At 35.2% G+C, this 21,712-nt stretch overlaps 1 protein-coding gene across 4 annotated transcripts in view; it reads right to left on the bottom strand.

The window, feature by feature from the left end:
• The window catches only part of ROBO1 (roundabout guidance receptor 1), a 456,386-nt gene that overhangs the window by 32,462 nt on the left and 402,212 nt on the right, over positions 1-21,712 (bottom strand). The window contains exons 18-24 of one of the 4 annotated variants that reach the window (XM_077118707.1): positions 20,058-20,084; positions 18,509-18,551; positions 11,495-11,649; positions 7,880-8,050; positions 5,946-6,053; positions 3,033-3,177; positions 462-710 (exon numbers count right to left, since the gene is read on the bottom strand). In XM_077118707.1, the coding sequence (XP_076974822.1) occupies positions 462-710; positions 3,033-3,177; positions 5,946-6,053; positions 7,880-8,050; positions 11,495-11,649; positions 18,509-18,551; positions 20,058-20,084 (898 nt within the window). Of the gene's footprint in view, positions 1-461; positions 711-3,032; positions 3,178-5,945; positions 6,054-7,879; positions 8,216-11,494; positions 11,650-18,508; positions 18,552-20,057; positions 20,085-21,712 lie in introns of all 4 variants that reach the window. The other 3 variants (XM_077118705.1, XM_077118706.1, XM_077118708.1) reach the window with 3 other exon arrangements.

The raw sequence follows: 21,712 nt of genomic DNA, 5'->3' as shown, positions 1-21,712 counted from the left end.
CGAATATAGCAGACTCATTCTTCTGCTAATTACAGCTCTGATGTAACAAATCATTATATGCTTTTAATTTGAAAAAACAGGAGAAAATACACTTCCCACAGACCAGAGAAGTGGCTTACCTTGCCTGAGGAAAAGTAAAGCGCAAAAAATCACCATCAGTGAAATGGTTTAAGGTTATATATTCATGACATGAACTCCATGTGTTTAGGATTGCAATTACCGTAAGTAGGTGAGTATTAGTGCATATTATTTAATGGCTGCAAGCTCACTGGGATCAAGTAATCTAATGAGCTGGTCAATAATATTCCTTGATATGTTAATTGCCTAGGCTTACTGTTTGATGATAGTGAAAGAAAAGGCTCATGCGACATGAGAATTACTTCACGGAATAGCATAAATAAATGCGACTTATGAATGGAAAATGCCTGATTAGTCAGCACAGAATGCTTGTGACAGCATACCTCCTATCGGGTTGATGCTGCATGTGGCCAATCTCTTCTGGGCAATCCGATAGCATAGGCTGGAGTTCTTCCTGTGGGGAGGGCGTCAGAGTGGCAGTGGACTGATGGCTATAGGACACAGCAGCTGGAGAGGAAGCGGCTCCCCGCACGGGGGGAGTAGGGCCTCGCTCATCTTCTTCCTCCTCTAGTTCATCTTGCTGCAGATACATCCTTGCTGGTGGCACGGGACATGGCATTTCTTGGTCATAGCTGAAACAAGTTATAAGGACATGTGACAATTCAGGTTATTCCAACAAGCTGTCTACAGAGTAAGTGAGATGTCAGCTTTGAATTGTTTTTGAAGTTGAACTTTGCTCTGGGCCTTTTTTGAAAAAAAAAATTTAGTGTCACAATTGTTTTTGAATTATTGCATATAATATTTTTCTCTGAGAGATCACAACTCCCATTAGCATGATAGGTGCTGAGACATCTTGCAGTAAAGAAATCCATTTAACATAATTTAATTTAGAACTTTTCAGATGTACTTAGTATATTCTGTCCCCCTGATTTAACATGTTTTCCAAAGGAAGATACAGGGATGGTGTTGCAGATGGCCTGGGGATGAGGTTCTACACTCTGAGAAAAATTACTCTTGAAATTCCTTTAAGAGGGAAATACTTGGTAGATTAACTCAATGAGTCTAAAACAGCCCTTTTTTTCCCTCTAGGATTATAATAAATCACCATCTCTTCAGATGAGCATAAAATAAAGTAATTTGCTTGCATTTAGGATGGAAAGTAAAAAATACATACTCTTAAAACAATAAAGTCGCCTTCTGCTCTTTTGCTAGAGCTGTGCAGAAACCAAGATGGATTTGGTGACTATTCATGCCTGTCTCCTTTCTTTTACCCCAGGGCATATGCTTATTGATTAGGAAGGTAATGATGTACTGCACTGTATGAATTGTGTTTGTATTACCCCTCTCTCATTCATTCTCCACCACCCGCCTAGTTCACCTGCACTCAGGACAGCTAAGGCTCAAATAATGTGATTTGTGTCTCTTCAACTTTCATAATCCTACTATCATCCTCTTTGCACTTTTTTATTTACTCATTCAACAAATGGCAATTTGCCCACTCATTCAAACTAGAACTCTTGTAGTCATCTTCGACTTTGTCACCTCTATTCTACCTCTAAAAGGGCTCTAAAATCGATTCCCTCCCTTTTTCACTTTCTCCTCTTTATTTTATTCCTTCCTTTTATTGCATGTACAACTACAACAACCTTTCAATTTATCTCATTGCCTCCAGTCACTTTCCTTCCTTTTCCATCTTCATAGTGCTCCAAAAATTACATTATTATAATACACATCAGTTTCATGCCATTCATTTTCTCCAAAGTAATAAATGACTAATTGCCTAAAGAATAAAATATACACTCCTAAGCAGGACAATAAAGTATCCCCATAACCTGGCTCCCATTTACCTCACTGGCTGCCTCTCATTCCCTACCATGTGTTTTATGCTCATTCATTAAGAGTTCACATCTACTCATTGAGAATCTTCTCATTGTTCAAGGTCAACATCAAGGTCAAAAGTCCACAGATCATCAGGAAACTTTCCCCATTCTTTCCCTTTAGAATCGGTCCTCCTCTCTGGGGTACATTTGCCATCCCCTTAGCTTTCTATATATATCCACTTATTAAATTTTTGTCTCTTTTTGGCTAACTAAAATAGCAATAAATGTTGTATTACTACAGCCTAGAAAACTAATATTTAAAAATATTTTTTGTATAAGCATGTCTATTTAAAAATACATATATAGAATCATGCAAATAGAAGCATGATGTCTTTGCATCAGATATAGCTGGAACTGTAAAAAACTGATTTTTGTGGAGAATGAAAAAAGTATGTCTTTTTGTAAGAGTCATTGAAAAGACCATACTTTCTGGTAGACCTTGTGCTTGTTTTTTTGTTAATTCCTCTGTCATATGATTTTTGCCTCCATTGATCATACTAGTGAAGCAGCTGTTTTGTTTTGCTTTGGAAGTACCATGTCCAGTTCTCCAGATTCCAGCATTAGGAAGAAGCACACTAACTTTATAATTGCTGCCATATGAATTATTCATACTTCTTGAATCCTGTGAAAAACAATTCAGTAACATTTAAACTCCTACAAATGGTTTTCAGCATGATATGGTTATATCTAAAGTGTTGATACATCAGTTTTCAGGATATTTTAACTATACTTTACAACTTCAGGGTATAAATCCACATGGCTCTCTTATGAAACTTTGGACGTGGCATTCTGATATTTGCAAACCACAAGATGAGATATACATTCTTTCTCCACGGAGTAACAGTCACTTTCTGATTCTTAGTTCCAAAAGAAGCTTCCAAGGCATGAATTACCTTTTTTTGACAGTACCTAAGAGGGTTTTTCAGTCTTGCTGATGCGACAACACGGTTTTATTTGGAGACAACTATTTAGGAAGTTTAGGAATTAGCTTCCCCTTGGTGATAGTTTAACTACCTGACATGGGTTTATGGAATCATATCATGCCACTTCCATCAGTTCTGAAGTTCCTCTTACCTTTCATCTACAGAAATACTGTACTCTTCACTGTTGCTATGTGGAGGAGGATGGGCTGGGGGAGGAGGAAGCAGATCTGCCCAGTTCATGCCACCCTGTTTTGGTGCTTTGGGTGTTCGTGCCCCTTTCTTGTGTCCTTGACTCCCTTGAAAAGAAATGAAATGCAAGCCTTTTATTTCTGGACTTCAAACTTTTTCTGTTTTTCACAGGTTAATGATTTTTCTGTAAATACAATCCTGCACTTCATTTCTGAATAAGTAAACACATACTTCTCCTCATTAATTTTAAACAGAACTTTGTAGAGTAGAAGAAAAGGCAACATTTCCCCATGCTTAACTGCTGGTAAATAGCAAAAAAGCAATATAGCCATAAATGACTTCTAGAAGTCATATCATTAATAGTGATCTTCCCACAGCAATTAATTGCATTATGGATTATCATGTAAAACAAATGAGCTGTAGATGTGTTTTCTGGAGTGCCTTTCTCTTATTTAATTGCTGAAACCTAAAATACAATATGATACAGATATGATCTATTAGAGTTTCACTGTTGCATTAAATCACTGAATATGCATAATCTGTACTTTTCCATTGAAATGTTTTAGGCGCAATGGAATTACTAGTTTTCATCAGAAGGGCAGGTGCAGGAGAAAATAATTGCCAGAATAACTAATATAGCTAACAACAAAAGAAGGAAAAAGTGACTTTTAAAAGGTACAGAAGTATTTTCAGCATCTGTTTCTTTAAAATTATATCTTATAGTAGAATGATGTTGTTTGAACATTCTTAGTGGTTTGAAATAACTCTATTATTCAATGCTCCAGTGTTCTGATTTTAGATTTGGCACAGGTAGCTGCAGATTTTAGAGTATTTATTTAAAAATAACTATGTGTCAAAAGATATTTTCATATAAAATCATCTCTATCTTACCCAACCAACATACTACATTTTAGGTTCATGTAAATTATAGACAATGAATCTAGAGATATTTTTTTCATATGATACGATCCCTTAATGTCAGTTTATTATCTTGGTCCTTTTTTTTTTTTTTTTTTTGCAACCCATCTGTAATAGCTCCAAGTTATATGGTACATGAAAACAAGTTTTAGCATATTCAATGAGCCTTATTTTTTAAGTCATTTGGGAGAATTTTAAGTCAAATGGTAGTGTTTGTTAAACCAGATGTTCTTGCACATGTAAGCTACTACACCAAATGTGGGCTGAGGGAAAGACTGATTATTAATAAGACATGACTGCCAGCCCTGTGCTTGTGTGTCTCATTCTCCCTTCCCCCCTCAGCTGTCCCATGTGGGGATGACTGTGCACATTAATTGGGACTGACCATTCTCAGCCCCTTAGTTCCCCTGATAACCTGGCACACATCTACTGTGAAAACCCAACAGTCCTGACAGGTCTAACTGCAGGAATGTCTGCTAGACCTCATTTACTCACGTCATTCTCTCCCCTAATTACCACTGGATTCCACAGCTTTATATGTTTTTACAAATATTCACAGAATATCAAATAATGTACATAGCAACAGAACATGAGAATCCAGGCATCTAAGCTGAGGAATGGAGAAGGTCAATGGAATATTAATAACCTACAGTCATGTTTTCTTTTTTCATTAAGATATTTTCACTGTGACTAAGATTCTAAGATCAAATGACATGAGATATGAAATATTAAAATATTTTGTACAGTTTTCCCAGCAGTAGATCCTTGACAATTTTCCCTTAACTCAAGATTTGCTTAATGAGGAAAAAAAAAGTCATTGAATAAGATTTTAATTGTAAATATATATATATATATATATATATATATATATATATATATATATATATATATATATGTCAGAACACATGGACTCTGACTGGATATAAAAGGGTGAAAGGCCATTTCTAAACTTCTTTAAATCTTAATAGAAACAGTTTCAATCCTTGATGAAACACAGGCTAGAAATACAGAGCCAAAAGGGCCTAAACTAAGAGAAAATGGAAGATGCAAATTCCATATGCATTACAAAAGAGGGTTAGAGACCCTTTGCTGAAAGCACCTAGCAGCAACTGGCTGACCAGATAATGTAGACCAACTTCAGTCCAGATGGTGGGACATACCATTTTCTGCCCTGTCCTGGAGAAACATACTAGAGTCAAGATCAATAGGTTTCGTTCTCATTGTGGTGTGACTTGCCACATGTTTAGTTTTAATAATAAACCCCCTTTAATTAGAAAAACAGGACTTAAGTACCAGCAAGCTCTCATCTGCAGCCCCTATCAGCAAAACAGCTGGCAAACAGCTGTAACAGCAGAAAGAGCTCAGAGAATGGCCTCAATGTGGTTCTGAGGCACTTACAGACTTAAATTGGGAGGTGGCTTTCTGAGGTTTTAAAGCCAGAACTGAGAGATGGTAGATTACAAACTGAGACAGGTTCCTATTGTATCTGAATCTCATATTATTGTTTGTTAGGCTTTTGACTCTGCTCAAGTAAACTCAAATTTTATATGTTTTTATAGCCTACTTTCAAAATGGTAACACATTTAGTAGATTAACTATATAGGCAACATTTTTAGTTGTATTTTCGCCAAGGGGAAAGAAAAAGAAGTTCAAACTGCCTTTGAAGATTAGTCCATGCTCTGGCTTCACTAAAGCTCACTAATGAGGAGGAAAATAGGATGATCAGACTCTGTTATGGATCAGAATATAAACGGCTAAGTGAGTGGACAGTCCTTCAAACTGAAGAGACCTAGTCCCTTATCATTTAGGAAAAGACCCAGTCCTGGAGATTCAAATCATATAAAGTTATTAGACATGTCACATACATATGTTGGTTAATTAGCACTCAATCGTAATCGCGGGATATACCATCATTTTAAAGGAGAGGCTGCCTTTCTCTTCGGTTTCCCTTACTTACCAGATGTACTACTGCCGCGGTCTGAGCTGTTGTAGGATCCTCCTGTATTCTGTTCATACGACTGGTTGTATGGGATGGTTGGAGGAATGGTGTCATTTGCTCGGTAATCTAGACATGACAGGGAAAAGATTAAAAGTTTGTTTTCTCTTTGTGAATAATATCACATTCCTTCACTTTGTCTATTTTTCTGAGTAACTGAAGAAACAAAATGGATTATTTATTTGCCTTTTTTTCTTTCATTTTTATATTCACGTTGTCAGGATATGAAAAGGCTCATACTTCAAATGGATATAAATATGTGCTAGGATTTTTCTTCCCTTTCAGATGTGCTTTGGCTTACAATGTCAATTTAAAAGTTTACATTCACAGGACCTTTATTCTGTTTGAAAATTTATGGGTGACAATATTCTCTTCAAAATACTCTAAATTAGCTAAGGAAAAATCAAATTTGCTTGACTTCCTTAACTTTAAAAATACAATAACAAAATAATTTTAATAATAAGAAACCAGGGCAGTATCATGATATGTTTGTCAATTGTAAAAATAAGTTACCACAGAATAAAAAATGAAATTAAAACCAGTTAGCAAAATCTTTATTAAAAAATATTCAAGAAAAGGAAACAAAGTATCTCAATTGGCCACAGAAATGCATTTAATAATTTAGGTGAAGGTGAAAAATCAAAATTATAAACTCACCACTGGAATGTAATAGATTATTAACAATCTATCAGTTTAGTTGTATTCCAGGGTCTTTATTATATTCTCACATACCAAGTCTGCTTGAAATATTTGTCCAGAGTACTGTGACAGCTTTCTAGAGTCCATAGTAAAACCACAGACTGGAAAGGTATGCTGTAACAGTAGTTTGCACCCCTACTGTAAACCCCATGATTACAAAATTGTCTTACTCATCTTTGTCAGCTTTTGTTGTAAACTTAAATATTTATTGAATTGGGTTTATTATAAAAATCAAGTGTTTCTTAAAGTTGGAAAAGGGCTAGATGACTTATTAATTTACAAAACATAACTAAATATATGAAATTTTGTCTTCCTAGCTTTTTGTAATCTTCAAATGTATGACTTCGTAAGTTTTATTTTTCAGGAAAACCATCTCAACTCAAGCCTAAAGAAAATAAATCTATGGCTCTAATTATCTGTAATAAACTATATCCTTTACCTAAGCACTTGTACAAATTTGCCCCAATCTATTCAAATTAGAGCAATCCCTTTTCTCCTAGAGGTATAGTTTTGCAAATGATGTCATTAAAGCAGTAGCCTGAAGGAATACAAAGAAATCAAATACCTATCTCTTCCAATGCACATACATTACATTAGAGAAACATTCCCTTCAGGCTATAAAATACTATTCTGCTTCAAGTTAACACTAAACTCAATTTATTTTAGCTTCTATACTGACAGACTTCAACCAAAGAAATTTAAGTTCTAAAATTGTACACTGAAGGAGTCTTACTAACCACGAGGTAAAAGACATACAACAAATTGAACTACTTCAGTTCAGGTTTAATTTAATTATTTTTTCTGCAGTTTGATATAAAAACGCCATTCATTTATATGACCCCGTAGAAGCAATTATCTTCCATACTTGAGTGGAAAGAATGGGAAGGTCTATTTATTTAAAATGTGAGGTACTGTGATGGCTGTATATCTGCCTTATGCATAAAAGATTGTCCTAACCAATCTCCCACCTACTATTGAATTTAAATTAATCTCAAGTCCATTTGAAAATACTTATATATAAAATCAATTTTTAAAGGTTATTCTGGTGCTAATTAACTCCTTCACCCTGGAAATTCTGAAACCAAAGGAATAAGAAAACCCTGGTAATGAAAGGAAGATTGTCGGTCCCAAACAAGTTTCAAGGGGCTAAAGGTAACCCTTGCAGAAAAGGATGGGAATCAAAGCAAACTCTTCACCTTTGTTCAATTTGTTTTGCTCCATGATGTTGTACTGAATCGGTGCCACCTCTTGCTTTTGCTGCCCAGATGGCTTCCAGTGCTTCTCGCTGGAGTCCCCACCACCATTGTTCATGTTATTGCTGAGGTTTGACTGGATGAGCTGGGTGGTGGCGTAAGGTGTAGGCTGCCCTGATGGATTGACAAAACGCCCATCCTTCAGATTCGGGCTATTGAAGGTTTTCATCTCATTGATTTTGTTACTAAGGTCCACATCACCATAAACAGTTGACTCAGGGAGCATCAGATTTGTCTGTTTGTTATCCAGTTGGTTGTTATAATTTGCTATACAATCAGCTATGTGCAATGGAGAGGAAAAGGAAAAAGTCATTCTGCAGGGTTAATCATTTGGAATTTCTTTCTAAGTAGTTTTGTGAGCCATAGTAAAATTATTCCATGAAGTATAAGTGGGCCAAATAAGGTCGATAAAAGGGCCCAAATATTCATAAGTTCTTTCTAAAGAAAATAATTTCAAATGAAGAGATTTAGAAAGGGCACAGGGAACTTATTTAGTGAATAAATAATTCTGAATTTCTGCTAGTGCCATACAGTAAATAATTCATCCAATTTAAAATCATTTTCCTCTCAACAACCCATTAAATAGGAGACCCACTAAAATAATATATGCGCCAATTTTAAATGTTCTAGCTTTGGGTTATTGAAATAATTGAAAATACTACTTAGCTGTTGAAGCAATGGAGCAAAGTATGCAAGTTGAGAATCCAGGGAAAGGAAAAAGCTACCCAACAAACAGAAGAACTTGAGATTTCAATATTTTATGAGTGTTTGTCCTCAAAAGATAGGATGGATAGAAGCAAAGTTTTTATTAGTTCTCTTAGTCAAGTAAGATAATAATCATTATCAGGGAAAAATGTCATATAATCATTTTTTCATGGTTTCATAATGAGACCCCAAGAAGTGTAAAATGACAATAATGGTGACAAAATGAATCATCAAGGCTAATTTAATTAAACAAAGCCTGAAATAATATCTAATATGTCTAATATCTCATTTTCCCTCTATTGTAACTTTACTGAACCATCTGGAGTGTAAATAAACAATATACATGTAAATGTTAAAAGCCTGCAGTTGAAACCATGAAATAATAGGAGGAAGGACTAAAATCACATTTTTAAATTAATATGGCTTTAAATAAAAAAATTGAACAAGTTACAATGGTAAAAATAACACCATTTTATTCATTAAGGGTACCAAAATTAATAGGTCACTTTGAGAAGTAGTTTTCAACAGGATGTTTTTAAGTGATTTTAGCATGCTTACTATAAAAGATGTAAATATGAATATAATCTTAAGAAAACTCAGCATGTTCTCTATTCTATTGAATTTCCCTAATCTGGATCTCAACAATAAAAGACTAGGGAGCAAGAACATTTAATTTGTTTGATCTTTAGCAACTGTTACTTATGATTTCTAGGTATTAAATTTTATTTCATAGAGATTAAGAAATAATTAATGGAAATATGGTTTAGGCAATCTCATTTCGCTTTGCCAACCTCTCTATGGCAGCACTGTCCAACAGAACTTGCTGAGATGATATCTATACTCTGTCCTCATTGGCCAATACAGCAGCCACTAACTACATGTGCTACTAAGCACATGAAATATGGCTAATGTGAATCAAGTATTGAATTTTAAATTCAATTGAATTAGATTTAAATATGAATAGCCACAAGTGGCTAGCCAGCTATTGTATTGGATAACACAGCTCTCTGCATTGATTTCAATGAGCAGCACCTGTTTTTTAAATCTTCTACAGGTCTCAGACTCTCTTAATTATAATTTGCATGTAATCTACAACTAGACCGTTGACCTTTGGAGGACATGAACTTGGTCATATCCAGAATGGAGACTCGGGATTTATTTTAAGGCTAGATATACAGATTTCTCTGTGATTTGTTCTTTGAAGTGAATAACATTCTTACTTAAATGCCATCTTCTCTTTCCCTTATCATAAATTCATTGTTATTTTACTTCTGCAAACATTCTTTTGAATTTTTATGTGTTCCTTTTAGTATTTTTATACTGTAAAGTGGGGCATGGTTGTCTGTTTTTTTAAGAAATCATTGTAATTTTCATCCTTTTATTTAAATATTACATATTTTCATCCATTTTTAATGCAGTGTTTCAGCATGAATTTTAGCAAAGTTATTTATTCATGCATATTTCTGAAAAAAACACAATACAAATAAATGCATATATACATACACAAGAAAGATATGTATTTCCTGCGTTCTGAGGATTTACTTCTATAGTATAAAATTTCAGTTAATTTTTATTTTTTAATTTTTGTTAGTGCTGTAACATAATTAGAATTATTAATATTACTATTATTGTTATTGCTTTTAAGAAATTTGATTCACTCTGCAGATTTATTAGTTTGTGATCTGTTCTATTTTGAAAGAGAAATAATAAATATTTAATTATAATTAAAATAATTATAATAATAATTAAATAATTAAAATAGCTTAAAAATCATGAATAATTAAAAATACATAATGAAAAGAATAATTACATGCATTCTTATAATTTTATCTTATTTGCTATCTATTCTAGAATTTATATTCTCCATTTACCATCCCATAGCATACTGGGAAACGTTGTGGTGGAAGGTGACAGGCAGAAGTAAGCAGTGATGGAGAAAATACTTGAGTTAGGCTAACTTACTAAACAGTAGTCAGAACTTCATGAAAATGCTGACCATATTGTTCTTTCCAATGTGAACAAATTTCTAATTCCTGTCATGGCTATACCTTCCTCATTCAACTTCTCCTCCCCGCCCCCGCCAAAAAAAAAACAACGCACACACACATATGTATATATACTCATATATATATATATATATATATATATATAACAAAGTATATACACAATATTTAGGGATAAAATGAGTATAAATTTAAAGCCTTTTATTATTCAAAAATTAGTACTTTTCAACTTTAAAGTCTTTCTTGCTACTGGAGCCCATTTTCATCCATTCATTCACTGATATTTCCTTTTTTTTTGAACTACACAATTATATTTAGCATTTATATTTATATATAAAAATAGCATATTGTTTTATATATATGAGTTATAACGTTTATATATATAAGTGCTATATATATATATAATGTATATATATATATATATATAAAACATTGTAACTTTTTTATTTGTTGAGGGGGTGGTTGGGGAGCTCGTACTCCAATTCTGCCCTCACATCTGAATCTGGAACAACTGCCACACACATAGTAATCCTGCGTGAAAAAGTCAGCCATCTGGTGCAATAAAGGCATTCCTGAGTAGCTGGACAATTATGAAGCCACCAGTCCACAATGCTCAAACAAATTTTGGGTAATGTCATGGCAGAACAAAATGATTTGGACTAGAAATCTGAGTTCCATGTAAAAGGTTTTGACCTGCACTTCCTTCAGTACATCAGAACAAACCCCATTCGTCTTTGAACCCTTAGGATTATGTGTGCTTGTCTGGGGATGGGGAGAGGGAAAAGGACATTCGCGCCCTGTGGTTAGCTCCTCACAAAGCTTGTGCATGTGGAACTCCCGGTGTCTCTACCTGGGCGACTGTAGGTAGTCAGGTTGCTGTCGCTGTTGCCGTTGCCTGCGGTGCAGCAGTTGATGGAGCAGTCACTGTGATTGTTGCCTGTATTGGGCCATGTGTCAGCCAACCATGGCTGTGTGACGGGTTCGCTGATGTTGAGAAGCCCTGGTCTAAAAGAAAATCATACGGAAAAGCAAATGTTTTATGAACAGAAAACAATGTTACCTACTCATTATCCTCACAATTCTGTGAACTGCAGAGACTGATCTTATTACCTCTTTATTTTACAGACAATGCAGTATTCTGGCTGTGCCTTGGGTTATATAGACATAATTCTCTAAACTAGCCGTGCTGCATTTCAGACATAAAATCCTGTGCTGGTTGCGATATTCTACTCCACTTTCACTCATAGTGAATAAAAATCTAAACATGGAGTGTAAAATACGGATTATATATGTTTATGAATCTTTCAGTAGCTTAAAGAATACCCTAGTTAAGACAGTTTGCATTTCATTTTGGAGCCCTTAAAAAATCATTTCATTACAGTGACTCTTCTAAAACTTCATTAAAGAATGGAATACACTCCTTTATTTGCACAATGCTTTCTTCGTCTTCACCACTTCTGCATATTTTTCTTCAAAGCCATGTTTCAAAAACAGCGAGTCTGGGGCTCTGTGACATTTTGCACAAAGCCTCATCAATGTTTCAGAGCACAGTTCTGTAAGCTTGTCAACGTTTTTTGATGGTGGCAATGTTAAATGCCATAATCCCTACATAAGCAGAAGAAAGCTACTGAATTAAATCTAGTAAAACAAAGATGTCCACTATAAGAAATATTAGAGTTCATTTTTTTTTTTTTGGCACAACAGATGTTAATCATCTTTCACTGTGTATTGGAAATGCAAAGTGCATTGGCAGTTATTAATGGAAGTCCTGGACCACCAGTGCCAAGGACTCAAACTCGAGTCCAAGAATGGCATTCCTGATGTCCTTTTCCAACATTGATTCCATGTGATAATTCAGCAAAAGAGGTGATGATATATGATGTGCTGTCAGATGTAAGGCAAACTGACTGGTGCTACAGATTCTGCAAAGGTTTTCTTCATGGTTTCATTGTCTTTGTTAAAGTACAATAGCCAAGCCTCTCTTTTACCCAGGAAACAAGAACCTGACATTTCACTCTCCATGATTCCTATTCTGCCATGATGTGGATAATCAACTCAAAATACTTGTTATGCAAATACTGCTTGTTTAAGGAATAATTCATTTTAAATGCAGATATGATTTATATACCTGTATACAAATGGATGCATTTGTATAAATCTAATATTTAATATTAGATTACAATTTGCAAGGCACTGTTCTGAGTTCTTTAAATGTATTAACTCATTTAACCCTCACAACCATTCTATAATGTAGGTACTATTATTATCATAATTTTAAAGATAAAGAAACCGAGACCTGAGATTCAGAGCCTAGCAGTCTGGCACTATATCATTCTCTTATCCAATATGCCTAAACACATGTGCTGGAGAGTGCTGAATTTCCTAAACCTCTCAAACATTTAATAAAGGGAAAAATAGAGCAAATATCTGAAGTCTTAGAATTCAGAATAAATCTGTTAAAACTAAGAAAAATTACTACTAAAATGTTGATAAAAACATGCTTTGAAGAGCAATGTTGCTAAACTTTTGCAATTTAAAACATTTAAGTACAAGCTGAATCAAGGCTATTGGGAGCCTTTGAAATAGTTATTGAAATTCGACATCTAATCATCTTTAGCTTTACTATTTTATTTCTTCTAGAATTTAAGCCATGAATGTTATCACTATAGAAGTTATTAAATATATAGCTCCATGTCTGACACTATAAAGATGTTACGGGATGTTAGAAATAAGGGCCAAGTGAAAATTTCCCACAGCCTGAATTACATGTTTCAAAAGGAATAAACGATATTTTTATGCTACTATGACTCTGAAAAGCACTTTTCAAGTTCGTGTTTTGATATCCTCACAGGTTAAAAGCACATGTCATATATAAGGGTGATTTCCAACAGGAAGTAGGATTTACAAGTCATATCCTAGTTTTCTGTTTAGACTTGAGTTTGGAATGCTAATTATTCACAGCTGAAGGGGAGCTGTTATTACTGGCCCATAATGAATCTTAAAATGCCACATGTGGATGCTAGCACTCTTTTAGGAAATAAAGGTCCATTGCTGCAACTCTGATAAGGGTGTTAGGGTCTTTTTCAACTAACAAATTCACTTTATACAGTTAAGATTAACTAATATATAGGAGACATATTTAGCTTCTCAACAAAATGAAATGAAGCAGAAGTAAAACAGTGCTGGTAACATGACTAAAATATTACCATATAACATTATCATATAATATTTTTGTTGTTATATTTTCATGCTAATGTGTCTAAGTTTTACTCATTTCTTTACTGTCCTTTGAAAGACAAGAAGGACATAAGGCTTGCAAAAATTTATCTTCTCACTTACATTAAGGAGTTGTATTTGTGTTGTGGAGGAAAAGAGGGCAAATGTACTTTAACAATAACATGGCAATTACTTTCTATTTTTCCTCTCTGCCTCCTTCAGATATTCCAATCATCCACTCCAGCAAAACTATCTGAACTCCTAAACCACAAACTAAAAGGCTATAGGTAAGGGAGCCCGGCAGTAAGGGAGCCCGGCAGTTCTCTCCCCTTTTCATTGAAAGTTTGGAAGAGTTTTAAAGCCTAGGAGAAAGCAAAGGTTAGCTCCAAGGGTTGCCAGGATGTTAAAGACAAGCAAGCCTTGGGTTCTATTTCTTTCTCACTTTTCAGTGACAGGACATGTAGTTCCGGCTTTCTCCATGTGGTTAGCCTTCCTTTCCACGCCTTTCTTCAGGCTTTCTCTGCTTTTTCCTGATTTATGGTGTGGTTTTGATTTTAAGTAGGTTTTTGGAAGCAGTTTTTTGAAAACTGGGATTTTTGAAGTAAGGAAAACAAATGAATAACAAGAGTTACCTAATAGTCCCATGATCCTTTCCTGGGATTACCGCAAATTCTTTGTCCTTTTCAAATTGGGGAGAGCTCTTTTTGCTTACCACAATCCTCATTCTCCCTTATGTGGTAAAAGCTAAGCTTACAATTTTGAGAACTAGAGTTCTAGCTCACACTTCACATCTATAAGAAGGAACAATTCAGTCCCCAACATTCTCTCTAAGCTCATCAAGGATTGAAATCAGGTCTTCTGACATTCATTCATTCGATAACACACTCATTCCTTCTTTTCTTAGATATTTCACCGTTCAGAGATCAATAATACATAGTCTCTACAATCCCAGATCTCAGGTATATCGTGAGAGGTAATCACACAAATAAGGGGTTGGCAACCTTTTCCTGTGATAATACCAATCACCTATCTCGGGCTCTGCTGGCCATAGGGTGCTGCTGCAGCTACACAACTCTGCCATTGTGGAGCAAAAGTGGTCATAGACAATATGTAATTAAATGAGTGTGGCTGCATATTTTCATAAATTAAAATTTATCTTCAAAAACAGGGGGTTGAAAGCAATAGGTTGAGCCCCCAATCTTGGGGTCTGTTCATATGAAACTCAACCCCACAAAGGATAGGCTCAGCCTACTTAAAATTAGGCCTAAGAGTCACCCCCAAGAGAACCTCTTTTGTTGCTCAGACGTGTCCTTTCTCTCTCTCAGCCAGCACGACAAGCAAACTTACTGCTCTTCCCTTCTCTACGTGGGACATGAATCCCAGGGGTGTGGACCTTCCTGGCAACGTGGTACAGAAATCCTAGAATGAGCTGAGACTCAGCAACATAGGATTGAGAAAACCTTCTCAAGCAAAAGGGGGAAGAGAGAAATGAGACAAAATAAAGTGTCAGTGGCTGAGAGATTCCAATCAGAGTCTAGAGGTTATCCTGGAGGTTATTCTTATGTATTAAATAGATATTACCTTTTTAGTTAAGGCGTAAGAGAGAGGCTGGAGGGAACTGCCTGAAAATGTAGAGTCATGTTCCGGTAGCTATGTTTATTGAAGATGATTGTATAATGATACAGCTTTTGCAATGTGACTGTGAAAACCTTGTGTCTGATGCTTCTTTTATCTACCTTATGGACAGATGAGTAAAACAAATGGATTAAAAATAAATAAATAATAGGGGAAACAAATGTTAAAATAAATTTAGTAGATTGAAATGCTAGTGATCAATGAAAGGGAGGGGTAAGGGATATGGTATGTATGACTTTTTTTTTCTGTTTTCTTTTTATTTCTCTTTCTGAATTGATGCAAATGTTCTACGAAATGATCATGCTGGTGAATATACAACTATGTGATAATAAAAAGAATGTTCATATTGTATGTTGATTGGTTTATTAACAAAAATTAAAAAAAAGAAACAGGGGGTTGGTTGGATGTGACTCTAGGGCCATAGTTTGCTAACCCCTGATATAGACAAAAGATAACTCATATTCGGTGTGTGATTGTGCTATTTACACAGTACAGGCATTCATAGAGGACATATCAGATAAAATTTAGCACTGATGCCAGATGGCTGGTGGGGAGACATCAAGGCTACCGTAATGCCAGTGCACTGTAGTAAGGACACATGAGACAATGCAGTGTGGGTGAAGGATAAGGAGGTTGACACTGGACCTTAGGGTGTGGCACACAGAGGTGAAGCAGGCGTTCCAGCAGCTCAGAGACCTGATGGATATGCATTTAGAAAGATCACTCCAGCTCCTCTGGGTAAAGGGAATCAGCTTAGGCAAGGAAGAACAAGTACCTGAAGTGAAATGATATCAGTGATAGTGAAGGCACAAAAGGAAGGATCACCAATGAGGAAATAGACACAGGAGGAGAAAGAAGGTTTTTGGCTTTAGGTGTCTTTAACCAAGGAAGATGGGAGGTTCATTGAAGACTCAGAGAGTCCGAGATGCCCAAGGGAGACACCAGTGTTTAAGGGATGGACGTAAGAGAAGTCAGTGCAAGTGGCTGGTTCAGCGCTCATTCTGTTACCCCACAGATCACAACACATACAAAGATACACATACTCGTGGCTAATTAATGAGGCCTCTTTCTTATGTCCTGCTGAACCTGTCTTGTTTTGTTTTCTTTTTTCATAGCACTTATCCCTGCTGATTCTATATTGTTAACTTTTTAAAAAATACGTTTATTATGTATTTTCTTTAATGTAATGCCCTTGGTTTTCAAGGGCAGGGATCTTTATCAGCTTTGTTCACTGATATATGCCAAGCCCCTAGAATGGCACCTGCCATACATAGGTATTCAGATATTTAATTAATAAATGCATGTAAAATTGTGCATCTATCACTGTCATTTTAGGCATGGAGTCAAAGGCATTTATTTAACAGTTGCTTCTGTAACACTCCAGCACCTATTATCACTTCCTTTATGAGAAAGATCATTTCTATTTGTATATTTGAAATGCCAGTTTTATATCTGGGATGCTATTTTTAAATTTAAGAGGTTATTCCTTTATGGTGACAGAGTGAGATTTCCAAATGGATAGCTCAGTTAACTATATAATTTTTCAGCCCTGTTTCTAGAAACTAGAATTTACTACATATGCATTTCTGCCACTGTTTTGATGTAATCATTCAATCTCTCTCTGCAGGCTGTGCATTCCTTCAGAACAGGGTCCAGTCTTGCACTTTGTGTGTGTATGCACACACAGAGACTGGAGGCTGGAGACTAGAGTCTCCATGAAAGATGCTCAGTAAGCACTTTCACATGCTTTTATGAATGGGAAAGCTGAGGTCTATAGTCATGAATATCCACATGTAGAGAGGCTCTCCCAATTTACCCAGGAGAGAATGTTTTTGTACCCGAGGCTCTTTCATGAATATCTAGATTGTGATTTAGATGGAATTCCCCTGGATGCAAAAACATGCCCTGGTTTAATTTCTGAATCAAGTGGACTTGTTCCTTCCTAAGCCCTCCCTAGCTCTGGGGTCTGTCAGTGGCTGGCTTTGTTTCCACAGGTATGAGAACAGGAAGCTAGCTATACAGGGAAAGAAAAGATTAGTGTCTGCTGTCAAATCTGTACAGCCTTGGCTAAAGGTGGTCAAATGTTTTTTTCTAAACACTTTCTGTCATATTCTAAATGCAATACTTTTCTTATTAGATAATATGCTCCTTGGATTCAGCAATAAGAATCGTACTCACTTTTATTTTTCCCAGTAGCAACAACATTAACCAATTGGCACAAGCAGAGAGCTTAATAAGTTGAATGAATTTGAATTATAAAATGGCTTTGGTTGGAAGATTTTTTTCTTACACCTTAAGTTTGATATTACTGCTTTTGAAAACTATCATCACCTTATTATAGGAAATCCTGAAACTTGGCTCATGTAACTTACACCTTTTTTTCAGCCCCTGTATGCTGCTATCACACCAATCTGTGATTTCTCTGTGAACTTAATGAATAATAATTACAAAGAAATCATAAAGATAGGATTGATGTTCATTTTCATTAGAATAAAAAAGCTCTTTGTTAACAAAATACTTAGATTTCTTCTTTCATTTCAGCATATTTTCCTGCAAATAGAAATGTGAACTAGGTTGAATTCACAAAACAAGACCAAAAAATGAGCAAACAAATATAACCTAAAACAGCTTATGAGCAACTGCTATGTTCAGCAGGTTTTCAAATAAACATTTCTTCTTTGATAGTATCTGTTAACTAGCTATATTTCTTAATCTTCATAAATGCCATGGCTTAATTATTTTAATTCCTTTTAATCATCTGCTAAATCAGCAAATCTGTCTTTCCTGGTGAAAGTGCTCCCTCTTGTGTTCACTGACTAAGACGTAAGTAGCTGCAATTGTGTATAAATAGCTTGAGTTCAACAGCACGACCAAAGAAGTGTTCCTAAAAGATCCAAACAAAATTTCACCTTTAAGATAAACCTTTTAAGCAAAGGAAATGGCATCACTGAGGAAGACAAGAAGAAATATTTGGAATTCCCTTCAGCAGCTACAAAATAAGCAAGATAATTACCTCCCTCCACTGCTCACAGCTTCACCTCCTCTCTGGTAAGTTACTAGAATGATAGCAAAAGGAAAAAGAAAAGGAACAATTAATAGGCATGTGTATATATATATACATATATATATATATATATCAAAAGCTATTATATTCATGAACATCTTTCTAAAATGGAATGTTTCTACCTGTCTACTTAAAAGCATTGCAAAAACCATCACAGGAAGGTAGCAGATTTCTGATTCAGTATTTTTTTCTTTTTAAAGATTGCATAGGATTAGGTATGTCACTCTTACTGACTTAATATTCCAACAAGGTTGAGAACTAAACAAAAGCAAAAATTCAGAACATTCATTAAATACAACTTACACATTTTTTGCATTAGCATTCCCATAGCTTTCGATTTCAAATTTACTGTTACATCATGTACTTTTATAATTTAAATAAAAATACTAGACTGTGTTCCCAGAAATGTGAGCATTAGTAAGCTCAAGATAAATATTAAAATAAGGGCAGGCCATGGTGGATCAGCAGGCAGAATTCTTGCCTGCCATGGCGTAGACCAAGTTCGATTTCCAGTGCCTGCCCATGCAAAAAAAAAAGAAAGATTAAAATAAACCTTCTATATCAGAAAGCTGTATGCCAAGTTGTGACAATCAATTAATGAGACCTATTTTTATTGTGGATTGTGGAAACTCTTCTCACTATATTTCCATCTGACATGTATATATAATGAAAATATATTATAATGCTCTTGAAAGCATCCTCAGCTTAATGGATTTTGGGCTTAAAAATTTAGCCATAACAACAACGAAAAAGATTTGCCCTAGTTATGCAAGGGGTTGAGATTAGCTTTTCTGTAAATACAGATGTATTTTCTAAGAAGAAATGTGTTTAAAAAGCTGCCAAATTCTGCTACTTAGAAGAACTCCAAACTGTGTGTCTGTTAGGGAGAGATAACTGCTTCCAGTGATTACAATAACTGGATTAAAACCTAGGAGCCAAGATTGCAGGTACATCTTTTACTAAAGGTGATGGGAAAGAAGAGGACCGACTTTCAAAGAAACTGAACAGAAAAGAATATTAGGCTTCTGACTTTGGGGAAATGAAAAGTTTTATCTTTCGCATGTGCTAGATGTTTTGGTTACCTTACAGAATGTAGATTCTATGGACACAGAATTGCAAGGGAAAGAAATTTGTGTTTGAAAAACTGAAAAGCTTAAGTTAAAGAAAAGAATGCACTGTCAAGTATGAAATAATCAATAAGATCATTAGCATGTTAAATCTTGCTGAGGGTAGAAACAGAGTGTCTATTTAATGAAACACATGCAAACAAGGCTGAGATGCAATGTGGAGTCATGAATAAATAATTAAATTAAATGAATGAAAAGTAACACCAACCATTTCTAGTTCAAATCCATGACATGAATAAATGAAGTTTTAAATTCCATTTTAAGTCCTTCCCACAACTCACTGAAGAAAATGAAATAAAAACAGAAACACAACAGTACATACAACACATGCCAAACTAACAAAGGAGAGGAGGGTAAGTGCAAATATATACCTGTTGGTGTGAAGGTAAAAGACGGGACTGAAAAATCAAAACAAAATATAAACCAGTTATTAAGTTGAAGAGAGAAAGGGAAACAAATCACATTAGTATAAATCAAGCAGACAGCTGAACATAAAACAAATGTAAATAACTAAGCCAGTAGTTGTGACACTCTAATATAGGAATAAAACCAAATCTGAGGTTAAAAAGAGGCTTGCCTCTACAGGTATCATTTTGAGGAGTCTGACAATCTAGCACACTCAGGAGGGGAAGCGTGCCGCGTTGGCCTGTGAATGACCTTGCATTTAGTTACCTAGATTTAGCTCACAGCTTTAGTACAAACAAGAATCCTCCATTTGTTAATCATTTCCAAACACTGGATGATGGATTCTTAAACAAGTATTATCAGGGTCTTGCTTGAATCTTATCTGGAAATCTGAAAGTAAATGCTTATTAAAGTAGACTAACGATGCATTTAAGTATTAATCACTACAATAGAGAAAATAAGAAAGAGGGAGCAAGAGAGGTAGAGAGACAGACAGGGAGAAGGAAGGAAGGAAGGAAAAGGGAGAGAAAGACAGAGGAAAGAAATGAAGAAAGAAAGAGAGGGAGGAAGGAAAGAAAGGAAGAAAGGAAGAAGGCGAGGGAAAAAAGATCTAAACAAAGAGAATCATAAAATTGAACTGTGTCACTGTCAAGAAAAGACTGATACCTTATATGTAATATAAATAATGCAGTGCTGCATTTTTATCATCCTAGAAGTTTGCGAGTGGACAGACAGAAAAAAATGGACAATTTTACATTTCAATTTTTGTTGCTCTTTACATTTAGAAGCTTTCTGGGAGTAAGCAGAACATTTTTCAAATGGCACACCAGAAGCTAAACAATAGAGCAAAAACCCCCCTCTGTAAACCTTCACTCTCTCTGCAGTTATAAATCCTAATCTAATCAATAATGCCTGAAATTGAACTGCAGACCTCAACTGTAGCAGTCTTGCCTCCCCCGCTCTTCCTCTCTTCTCCCACTCCTGGGTGTTGGACATCAAAGTAATTTCCATGTCATATCTTAGAAGGAGGAGACTGACTTATTTTTCAAGCTCTCCGTGTTAAACACTGCCATAATAAAGAAAGCAAGGACGTGTTCTGTTTAAGACTAAACTTCGTCTTAAAAATATCTGTGAAGTAGAATATTGATTACAGATTGTGTAGCAAAAAAGTTACCAAAAATATATTTTCCTTTTTACCTTTGCACATCTCTAGAAATTTACTTTAGGATTAGGATAGTTGGGGATGCAAACGGAATTGCAGCATCCTCTACAACTGTCACTTCCTACCAAACCACTTTATCTCTGAGAATACTAGAAAGAACAAAAACGAAAACCTCAATTCTGTTTGCCCAATTTATACACTACCCTTCATTTGTAGCCCAGCAGTCCCTGTCTTAGAAATTCTATTATTTTTTTTTCTTTCAGTAAGATCTTTTCAACAGAGTTAATATAACTTAGCTACATCTAAAAATTCAGAGCTATAGTAACAAGTCTTCATAAAAATAAAAAAGGAACATTTGAAACTAAAGCTATTCAAGTAAGAATGGAGTGCCTGAACATTAATTTGCAATCACAAGGACACAAGAAAAAATATGAAAGGTCCTTGTCATTACTTCTCCTA

Source organism: Tamandua tetradactyla, chromosome 10 (assembly GCF_023851605.1).
Source record: "Tamandua tetradactyla isolate mTamTet1 chromosome 10, mTamTet1.pri, whole genome shotgun sequence".
Taxonomy (NCBI): domain Eukaryota; kingdom Metazoa; phylum Chordata; class Mammalia; order Pilosa; family Myrmecophagidae; genus Tamandua; species Tamandua tetradactyla.
The sequence above is the reverse complement of the archived record's forward strand: the minus strand, read 5'-3'. Positions and strand labels throughout refer to the sequence as shown.